General features: G+C 46.2%; 1 protein-coding gene and 1 long non-coding RNA gene across 2 annotated transcripts; one reads left to right on the top strand and one right to left on the bottom strand.

Annotated features, from left to right (window-relative positions):
- The first annotated feature begins 907 nt into the window (after positions 1 to 907).
- LOC124691522 lies at positions 908 to 3,628 on the top strand. The gene is made up of 3 exons (XR_006998988.1): positions 908 to 1,565; positions 2,135 to 3,029; positions 3,159 to 3,628. It is a non-coding gene; the product is annotated as an uncharacterized LOC124691522 (long non-coding RNA).
- LOC124691520 (ABC transporter G family member 39) lies at positions 1,910 to 8,428 on the bottom strand. Its single transcript, XM_047224803.1, has 23 exons — positions 8,238 to 8,428; positions 7,948 to 8,068; positions 7,759 to 7,847; positions 7,583 to 7,667; positions 7,299 to 7,458; positions 7,138 to 7,214; positions 6,961 to 7,011; positions 6,793 to 6,883; positions 6,400 to 6,701; positions 6,036 to 6,317; positions 5,476 to 5,953; positions 5,300 to 5,403; positions 5,057 to 5,219; positions 4,853 to 4,975; positions 4,663 to 4,772; positions 4,243 to 4,575; positions 3,844 to 4,134; positions 3,668 to 3,751; positions 3,446 to 3,579; positions 3,139 to 3,366; positions 2,874 to 3,045; positions 2,528 to 2,782; positions 1,910 to 2,436 (listed from the first exon to the last, which is right to left on the bottom strand). The coding sequence occupies exons 1-23, from the start codon at positions 8,411 to 8,413 to the stop codon at positions 2,176 to 2,178; spliced, it is 4,170 nt and encodes a 1,389-aa protein (XP_047080759.1). The 5' UTR covers positions 8,414 to 8,428; the 3' UTR covers positions 1,910 to 2,175.
- Between the last annotated feature and the right edge of the window lie 2,084 nt (positions 8,429 to 10,512).

The raw sequence follows: 10,512 nt of genomic DNA, 5'->3' as shown, positions 1-10,512 counted from the left end.
CCCTTGGGCTGTGACGATACAAGCGCACCGCTAGGGTTTGCTAGAAAGGGGAAAAGGGAAAGCCGAAGCTTGGGGAGGAAGAAGAAGGAGACCAGAGAGGACCAGGATTAATCCATTTCTTTTCATGCCTGTCTCCACGATTCGTTCGACTCTTATAACACGAGCCACACACCCCACTCACTCTCGGGCTACAGCCCATTTGACAACTTGGCCCAAGGCCCAGGAACACACCACAGCTAACACCCTGATCTGAACTCTTAACACCTCAAGTGTTAACTGACGACGATGCCGCTGTTACATCGTTGTCGGCCGAGGGGCAGAGAGGCCTGGATCCTCGCGGGAGAGGCGGGAGCGCAGGGAAAATTAATGGAGAGAGAGAGAGGGGAAGTAAGCAGATGGGCTGGGATGGGATCCTCGCGGGAGAATGCTATTGCTAGCTATCACGAAAAATTGTAGAATCTGAAGGAGCAGGATATTCGATGTCCACTCGGCGGCGGGGGACACTGAGTCGACCACCGCCGGCGCCGGGATCGTTTGGCGGCAGGCAAGGTGAGAACGACAACCTCCCGCGATTAATCGAGGTCTTCTATAATCGGAAATGTAGAATCTGGTGGATTAGTGGACCTGGATGGCTAGATATGCCTGGGGGTTGTACAATGTGCTCTAGATATCAAGACAGAGTTTAAGTCGGTTACCGATATTATCAGTTGGGTTCTCCCTAGTAGTATGAGAGGCCTAGTAGCAACTGGTGTTACTGTGGTTTTACGGGCTTTATGGAAAACTAGAAATGTTGCTTGCTTTAATAATGTCTTTCCTTATGATCTGACTAGTGTTATTGCTCTAACCGCTCACTGGATGGGATCGTGGGCTGTTCTTCAGATCCGAGGTCGACGTGGCTTGCAACACAGAGGACAAGATGCTGCTGCGTGTGACAGCTGAAATCTTCAGTAAAAAGAAGGGATGGGCGCCGATGGTGTTTAGACTTGAAGTAAATGACTAGAAAAAGAAAAGAGATGAGATGATAAAACTTGAGATGAAAGAGTAATGGTAGGAATACAAAAAAGTAGACACTAGGCCAAGCTTGATGTTCTGTCTTGGAATAGAGTTGGGTTATGTATTTGGTCTTTGGGTACCTGTTTTGTAATGTTCCTGGAAGTTGGAAAAGGAGTTTGTAGTAGCAGGTCTGTTTTCTATTCCCTGGGAAGCAAAGGTTCTGAAGTTTGTTAGTCTGGTAGGTGCTCTGTGGGTGAATTTCTGGGAGATTGGAACTTCAAACGTGGTTGTTTATCTGGTTTCATTTTCCATTAATGAAATCGGGGACTATGTCCTTTAATTCGAAAAAATCAAGCATGGAAGCCAAACCAGGCACTCGTTCTCTCCCCTAAGCACCCGGTGTTTCCAGCGTGGCAAAATAAACCTGGTTTTCTTCTTACTGGGAGGGCTGTGCCGGCGGTGTTCAGGACATCTCCACCTCACCAAGCTGCTGCCCCTGGTCATCTTCTTCTCAAACCTTTTCAGCATGCCTGCAACGAACAGGCAGAGAAGGTTATCGCTGGCCATCTCAGGTACACAAAAATTCTAAACTTAAGTTGGTGTTTTATTCGAGATTAGATTCTTATGTTGATTAGCTTAAGGCTAATAATGTCTAACATATACTACAGTTTTAATTTATTTTCTATGGCCACACAATTTGATGTTTGCTGAGAAAATTAGCTCTCAGTAAAGAAGAAACAAAAAAAAGGCTTTGCGCCATATTATTTGTTGAGATAACAGAATTGAAGATCATATCAGTTTCCAAAGCTAGTTTTCGAAGGAAATTTGTCGAGTCTCCCACTATGTTCTTGACATTATATGAGGCATGCCGTCTTCTTGCGCATGATAATCAATCGTCAACCTTTTTTCGAGGTAGCAATTGAACCAAATATAGACAATCTTTCTGAAAATATTCATCATTGTATTATTTTACATGATTACAAATTACAATGGCCCCTTTTCTGTTAATTACAGACTGTACAAAATTGAACTAACTGGCCTAAGAAAACTGTTAGCTGCCTAAGAGTGAAACTACTAATACTGATCAGTATATTGTCTCCTCATTTACTTTCGCCCATGCCGGAATGCCATCACTTTGCAGCAAGCTGAAGCAAAGCTGACTCTGTTTTGAGGCGGCTTCTATCATCTTCTTTGGAAGTTAAAGACTTTGATGGAGAAGGCAAAGACAAAAGCAAAGAGAACGGTGAAGCCTACAACACCAATAGCCATAAAACCTACGTAATCGTGCCTGAATCCAAAGAATCTGTTGATGAAAGCATCCACCGCTTCTCCATCCTCCAGCCTAACATCTGCGATATCTCCATACTGTGAAGCGACAAGTCCGTACAGAGTCCATGCCACCGGACATGCCCAGGAGTACCATCTCCACCATATTGGTATCCTCTGCAAGCCAGCCATATAATTTAGCATTGGTGGTATGGAGGAAATGTAGAGTCTGTTTCATAGTAGAAATGAACTAGTCGTGGACACTTACTGGTCGGGGGACAAGGAAGCCAGCAAAGATATTCCATACTGCATAGAATGCAGTTGCAACTATGGCAGCAATGTCGCTGTTTGGTGTCATGGCGACTGCCATCATGCCATAAAACGTGAAGTACAGGAAGGTGAAGAACATGAAGAACATGTACCAAAAGAATTTCATAAATGCCCAGTCTAAACCAATCAAGCTGTAGACAATCAGACCATACACAAGGGTCTGAAGGAAGACATGTGGGATCTCAATGAAAACCTGTTGAATGGTTAACATGGTTGGAACTTAGACATGAATTGGAGGAAGAAACCTGCAATCTTTTATATTAAAATATTGTGGCGACTATTACCTGTGCAAAAGCATAGGGTAGAGCAGAGTACATCCCGGCAGCCTTTTCTCGGTAGAAGACTGTCCTTTCGACGTCTACAATCGGTTGAACGCATTGTCCATTCTGAATTCCAATGAAAATGACTGCTGCATACATGGAACCCAGAGAGTTGAACAGGTCCTGTCTCTTATCTCTGAAAGGAAAGATAAAGTACAAATTAGTTTATGTTTCTCATTATGGCATAATGGATCAGGGTCTTAGTTGGAGCTTTAACAATGGTACTTACACTTTCTTGCCTAGGTTCAGGAAGATGGTGCCGAAGATGAGGGCAATAACCATCGTGAAGAATATTCTAGTCGCAGTGTATGATGGATTTCTCCAGTATGACTTGTGCTGCTTCCACAGGCAAGCAATACATTGTGTGAAGAAGGACTGTGCGTACTGGTTTGGGAAGCACAGGTCCGTCGATCCAGGAGGAGGTGTGCTTAGTTCACTGATCAGAGCTTTGTTCCTCCTGCCATGATACATTTGAATCAGTGAAATGGGAGAGAAGTATTGAAAAAGCTGAAACATCATTCTGGGACTGAACATACCGGTATAGGTCAGAATTCATGTATACTTCGGCGAAGTTGACCCCCAGGGCATCTTCTTGAGATAGGGTAGTCACTTCTAGCATCCAAGTTGCAGGGTTGTAACCATCCTTGATTTTCTTCACTCCTTGTATTCCCTGCATTTGGAGCACCAAACAAAGTTATCACGCATGCCATAAGTTGGAATCTGGGTGTTCTATTTAGTAGGTTAGTACTGAGGCTCACCTCAAAGTAACTGATCAGATGGCATGAGTTGTGTCCCAAGGGTCCAACATATATTTCTTCACCTCCCCGTTTCATCAGAAATAGCTGTTCAAGTTCAATAATAACATGTGAGTGCTCATATGAGAGACATCCAATCTTCTACAGCTTATGATTTTGCCATCCTGGCTGCAACTTACCTCATCAAAGGCTTCAAAGATGTCAATGCTTGGCTGATGGATGGTGCAGACAACTGTTCTTCCTGTGTCAACCGTGTTTCTGACCGCCCTCATCACGATTGCAGCTGCCCTTGCGTCTAGTCCAGAAGTTGGTTCGTCCATGAATATGATGGATGGATTAGCAACAAGCTCAACAGCAATGGTGAGCCTTTTACGCTGTTCTGTGGATAAACCATTCACTCCTGGCAGTCCGACCAAGGCTCCCCTCAGTGATGTCAGCTCGACGAGTTCCATGACTTGTTCCACAAACATCTGCAATCATGAAGTTAATCACTTCAGTACTCCTGTGATCAGTTGCAATGAGAAATTTGCAATGAGTTAGTGCTTCTCAATTAGCAGAATAAAGTTCATTCAACTTACTTTTCTTGCCTCCGAGTCTACATCGGGGGACAGTCGAAGCCAGGCTGAGTACACGAGGGATTCATAAACAGTGACATGTGGAGAGTGGATATCATTTTGCTCACAGTAACCAGCAATCCGGGCAAAAGTTTCCTGGTTCTTTGAGTAACCAGAGATGCTGATGTCTCCTTCAATGTAGCCGCCAGTTTTCCGTCCCGCCAACACATCCATCAAAGTTGTCTTACCCGCCCCACTGACCCCCATCAATGCTGTTAGAACTCCTGGCCTGAAAGCTCCGCTTACACCTTTCAGCAGCAATAGCCGGTCTTCATTAATACCTTTGTCCTTCATTTCCTGTCAAAGATCGGTGCATCAGTTCACTATCTGGCATTCGCACTGGCTGGTGTTGAACATGGGGCAGAACTTCTTGGTTATGCTTACCTGAGGCATGTCCACAGAATATCTGATATTGTCAAAGGTGATTGACAAGGCAGTAAATGGTAACGCCATTCCCCTATTCCTGGTGTCAGCTCCAGTGATTTCACCTCTTCCTGCATTTGTTACACTTGTTACAAGGATGCAATCATGGTATGCTTTCCTTGATGCATTTTATGCAAGAATTGTTACTGACCATTGGAAGGTGAATTCCGGTTTTCCGTTCCAAGAAGCTGCAACTCTATGTTTTCTCCTGTGCGATTCACATGCTTCTCCCTCAGCTCCTCTTCGGAAACAACATTTTGACCCTTTCCAAGTGCTGTAGTTACAAGGAGGTCAGCACCGACATAAGATGTTTAGGATGGGTGGACCAGTGAATCACGGTTAAGAAGGTACTCACGGTCAAGTAAGTCGAGGAACACAACAAACAGTACATTGAAGAGCATGATGTATCCAAGTAAGGCACCAACGCCGATCCAGTACCAGTTTGGGTCGGTAAAGATGCCCCGCGCCTTCAAGACTTGTATGCCAAGTGTGTCGGTGCTCATGGTCGGATCAACAACCTGCGCAAAGATTGGTATTTGTTTTTGAGTTAATCTGTCCTAAATTAGAGTGGTCGGGAGCTTAGGAGACACTGCATTACCTTCCGCCAGGTATGGCCCAGGAACTCGTTCACCGCTATAGCATTCTGGGCATACATCAGAGGGGAGCACCAGTAGCCCCAAATCCACCATGCCTTGATGTTATCTGCAGAAAGAGAACTCAGCACGATAGTCTTGATAAGTGACACGAAAATCGCTGAATGGAGATTCAACGTACCTCTAGCTATCAAGTAGCCACCGAGAATCAGAAGAATAAGCTGAGCAAATGACCCAAACGTATCTGCAACGACCATCTCTCTTCCCAATGCAGCAAGAACCCGGAAGAGACCGGATGCCATCTGGCTGATCAGTACAAGCAACAGGTAATGGCGGAAGAACCTTACGATGTTTGGATCGAAGCCGATAACATAGTAAGTCATGCAGATCCACACAGCACATTCCAAGAATGATATTGGGATCTTGAGCACCCATGTAGGCAATCCATATGCCCATGATGGATAGAAGAGCAGGTCCCTCTGCTTATAGAATATGGGCAGCTTTGCAATGCTCATAGCGAGCTCCGCGAATCCATTGAACAGATGTGTGAGTAGGCCAAGGAACATCGCACCCATGAAGATCACTCCATCTTCGACACTGTCCCGGTGCATCTTGGTACGCAGGAATACAGTCATCGCGATGGTCCCAAGGATTATGAGCTGGTACAAACATGGAACTTTCACGAGGCTTTCCTATCGAAATTCAGGATTAAGGAGGACTTCCAAGGAGCAAGACGCATACCTGGACTACTTTAAAGATGTAAACGAACGAGTTCCTCTTCATCAGCAACCACTCCCTAGAGAAGCAAGCCTTCAGAAGCTCCATCTTGCTGACACCAAACTTCGAAGTCGTGAGTGCAGCCGGATGGTTCCTGGATCGGTCGAACGGCACCCTGAGCTCCGAGCCCATCTTACGGCCAACATGGAAGGCTTTGAATGCCTCTGTGAAATCGTTGACCGAGATGTATCGATATGGCTCGTTACTTCGGCACCAGTACTGGTGTTGATCCTTCCTAGATGTAACCTGTGATATCACAATGAACACTGTCAAATATGGAGTTTCTAGTCCCAAGATTCAGCACAAAGAACTCAGGTGGATCACTTACTTCTTGTAAGAAGTCTGCAACACCTTTCCTCTCAGGGCATCTGAATCCCATGGCCTCAAAGAACTCGAGAACATTTTCTCGAGGACCCTGGTACACGATTTTCCCCTCAGTGAGCAGAACAATGTCATCGAAGAGCTCGTACGTTTCAGGTGCAGGCTGAAGCAGTGCGATCAATGCTGTGCCGCCGAGGATGTGGACAGATTGCCTGAGGGAGTTGACGATCTGGTACGTCGTGGAGCTATCCAGACCGGTGGAGATTTCATCCATGAACAGTGCCTTCGCTGGCCCGACAAGCATCTCACCTACGCAAATTCAAGGATTTGAGAGATCAGATTTTACTGCCATGATCAAAAGGCCAATTTTGTGCTTTCCTTAACTGCATATCGCACATACCTGTTGTCACACGCTTCTTTTGTCCTCCCGAGATGCCTCTGATCATGCCATCACCAACCATTGTATCTGCGCAAATTTCCAGACCCAAAATCTGCACGAGAAATGCAAGTATGGTTAGAGGTATATCCATTTCTCTGGCTTCCTTTTCATGTTATATATGGCACTCACTTTGAGGATGTAATCTGTGATAACACTTTCTTGACCTTCCACAGAGATGGCCTGTTTGGACAGAGCAGTAGAATAAATAACTTGAGTAACTCTTGCTCATTTCTGTTCCATTCAAAAGGGTAATCTTGTCTAATTCAGAATAAGCAAGGACTTTGCTACAAATGAAATGCACCCCACCTTCATGTAAACATCAATATCAGGATCTGGCTTAATGTTGGCTTCTTTCTCCCTTCTTGAGAGTTCAGCAAGCATGTCTGTAAATATGAAACTACCATAAGAATCACTATACACAATGTGAATAATCATCCTTTTCACTTCACAGTGCAAGTGTAACATACCGTAACGGGTTCCGACTCCTTGGCATCTTGCAGAGAAGGCCAGTGTCTCCCTCACCGTCATTTCGCCGATGTGGAGATCGTGCTGCCCGATGTATGCCGATGTCCTCTGTGGGACGAACTCATCCATGTCATGCCCATTGTAGGTCACTCTCCCTGACACCTGAACATTTGCAATTCAAATTCATCAATATTACAGCTCACAACTTTATCTTCCCTGAATAATCTTATTTCTGCCGGAAAGGGAAAAACTACTAAGAATCAAGAAGGATGTGAAGATGTAGTACCTTGAGTGTCGAATCCAGTTTCCCTGCCAAGGCTAGGAGCAGGCTAGTTTTCCCAGACCCAGGGGGACCAAGCAGCAATGACATCCTGATCGAACAAACTCCGCATGATTACAACTACACTCTACAGGCGAAATGTGAGATCGTGTAAACAGAACAGTTCTTGATTCCTCACTCACCTGCCGGGTCTTACGACTCCGCTGATGTCGTGGATGATCGAGATGGGCCTCTTCCCGCTGGAAACAATGCGTAGAGCGCTCAACACGTCCTGAAGGATGGAAAGAATCTCACGAGATTCAGAAACTGAAGCTGAAACCACTCGACATCATGTACTGAACCTTTCGGTTGTTACGGAAAAAAATGCATACGATGATCTTGTTGGAGAAGAAGTTGGTGAACGTCGGGATGCCCCTGTTGCCGACGTACGCCTCGGCGTCGATGTTGAGGTTCTCGAACCGCACCTCGATTGTCGGGTTGTCGATGCCAACTCTGCAAACATAAAAAAAGAAAAGGGAAACATTTTTAAGAAACAGAGAATTTTGCGCTGCAGCATCAAACAGTTTCTGATACTCTACTAGAAATGTTTGTCAGTGTCATTTGTGCTCATAAATAAATGGATGAAGAGAAGTGGAGTGACGAGGAAGCTCATTCATCGTACCGCTCCATCCGGTCGCGGAGCTTGAGGAGGAAGCGCTCGTTGTCCTCCTCGGCGGTGCGCATGAGGCGCTCGATGAGGTTCTTCCTCTCGCTCAGCCCGAGCCCCAGGATGTCCACCTCCCGCCCGGCCCCGCCGACGTCGTCGACGGCGCCGGGGAGGAGGATGCCCTTGCGCATGCGGTCGTAGGTCGGGAGCCTCTCGATGGCCGCCCACCGCAGCGCCTCCTCGTCGTCCTCCTCCCGCGCCGACCTCCCGAACACGTCGCTCCTCCCCGACGCGCCCCGCCACGACGATGCCGTCCGCCGCGCGCTCCCGCCCGCCGAGCTCCCCATCCTCACGATCTCCATGGATGATCCTTCCTCCTTCAGTAAGTTGCTGTGGCTTGTTGATCTCCTTTACTCCTTGGTCTGTAGTACGATTGTATCTTCCCTCCACCTCCTCTTGCCAACACTCCTACCTCGAGCTCGTGATGTTCGCTCTCATGGAGGGTTAGAGGAAAGCGGAGTTGGATCGTTAGTGTCTGAGGAGGAAGAAGGCCGGGGCAGGAAGTATAAATACCTGCGCCCTCGCGCCGTCCGCCTCGCTTAGCTAGCGAGGTTGATCGGAACGCGGTAATCCAGGTTTGGCGAGGGTGGCGCGACATTGCATAGCATGGTTACTGCTCCTAGGTCCTGTGACACAAGTACGCAGCTTTCTTTCTTTATTGGGCGGTCTCGTCTCCAGCGTGCACAGTTTGACCTTCCCGGCGCCACAACGGCTTGACCTCTTCAGGTCGCTCTTGTCGGACCGGCCGCCCGCTGCCGTCCAGCCCGGGCATGGGGCTCATCGCGACCGTCCATCTGCCGATCTGCGGCTTGCGGCTTTACACTTGGCTTGCTGGGGCCGAGGGGTTTATGTACGTACGTGTGGCCTGGCAGCTCAAGTCAGCCATGTAGGTGAAACATCGATTAGTGGCGGCATTTGTGGACAGTAGCTCTCGAATTCACATTCATGGCATATACATTTCATATGTTATTATCATGCAATGTTATCGAATATTACGAAAAATATTGGGTCGTGACACTGAAACAGCATTGTGTAGAAATCAAATAGTCTAGCTAAGATCTGGGATCGGCGATAACAGCGCTTGTATAGTTGTACTGTTTCTTTTTGATGGTGTCACTTTTTGGAGAACTTTTTTTCTATTTCGGGTGTTGTCTTTGGTGGTGGTTGGTGTGATGTTGTTACGAGATTATGGGCCTTTTTTATTTTTGTTTTGGTTGTGTGCATCATGAACGTCTTTCGGCTGGGTAGTATTGTCATCGCAATATTAATAAATTTCTTTTGTAAAAAATGGGGACCCTTTTCTTTAGCTGGGACAGCATCTTCTGGCCGATATATGAAATACAGCTACTGTTGCTATCCGACGTTGTACTTCAGTACTTGTCACATATTCAGACTGTAAAAAAATCCCAGATTTCATGGTGGATTACAAAAATCAGAACTGAATCTCGCTTGTGATTCCAATCCTCTACAAATAGGCAATTTAACTTAATAATCACTTTGATTAGCATTTAAAACGACTGAATCTCTAGGTAATCAGGAGCAACACTACAGTCAGTCAGCGACGCTTCTTCTCCACGACCGCGTCACCGCCAAGTACGTCAGTCATCCTGGTTCCTTTGCTAGGTAGTACAGCATCGCGCCGAGACATCAGGTACTGGTATAAGTCAACAAGGGCTTGCGCCTCCGGTGCCAAAGACAATAAAGGCGGCAGCAAGGAGCCAAGGACGGGATGTAGTACGTACTCCAACTTAGATCAGTTCACGGGGTGTCAGGTCTAGTCATTAGTCAAGGATGGATAGCCAGCTCTGGTAATTGAGGATACTGGATGGAAAGCTTGCAATGGACTTCAAGGTCTTTGTCGATGGAGGGTAAAGAGCAAGACTGAAGCGCAACCGTTCACGCCTAAACCTTAACTCATTGTTGAAAATTTCAAACACCAATTTTATTTATATTTCAGTTTTGAGGGAATATATCTACATTTTATATCAACTATGTACAGTTATGTATTTTCAATCTGGATTCAAATCTTATGACTTATAGTATCGTCAACTGCTCTTGGTAATATTCACGACCTATCCTCAACTTAGCAATGTTTCAGAGTTTTCTAGTATCAGGGGTACACCAAACCTAAGAGCACATGTACCCTAGCAGCGCCATTTTTACTTCATCATTTTTAGTTAGAGACGGTTTTGTCTCTACTGGTACACATTAGGTAGTGTTAGCCTGCCGC

This window comes from Lolium rigidum, chromosome 2, assembly GCF_022539505.1.
Source record: "Lolium rigidum isolate FL_2022 chromosome 2, APGP_CSIRO_Lrig_0.1, whole genome shotgun sequence".
NCBI classification, from domain to species: Eukaryota; Viridiplantae; Streptophyta; class Magnoliopsida; order Poales; family Poaceae; genus Lolium; species Lolium rigidum.
Note: the sequence above shows the minus strand (reverse complement) of the source record. Positions and strands in the feature narration are given on the sequence as shown.

Excerpts from the sequence above, each read along its gene's own strand:
- LOC124691520 (XM_047224803.1), bottom strand. The coding sequence starts at position 8,413 with ATGCGCAAGGGCATCCTCCTCCCCGGCGCCGTCGACGACGTCGGCGGG. Across the intron at positions 3,580-3,667 it reads ATCTGATCAGTTACTTTGAG|GGAATACAAGGAGTGAAGAA; the intron begins GTGAGCCTCAGT and ends CTCCAAATGCAG. Across the intron at positions 2,783-2,873 it reads TACCCTATGCTTTTGCACAG|GTTTTCATTGAGATCCCACA; the intron begins GTAATAGTCGCC and ends ACCATTCAACAG.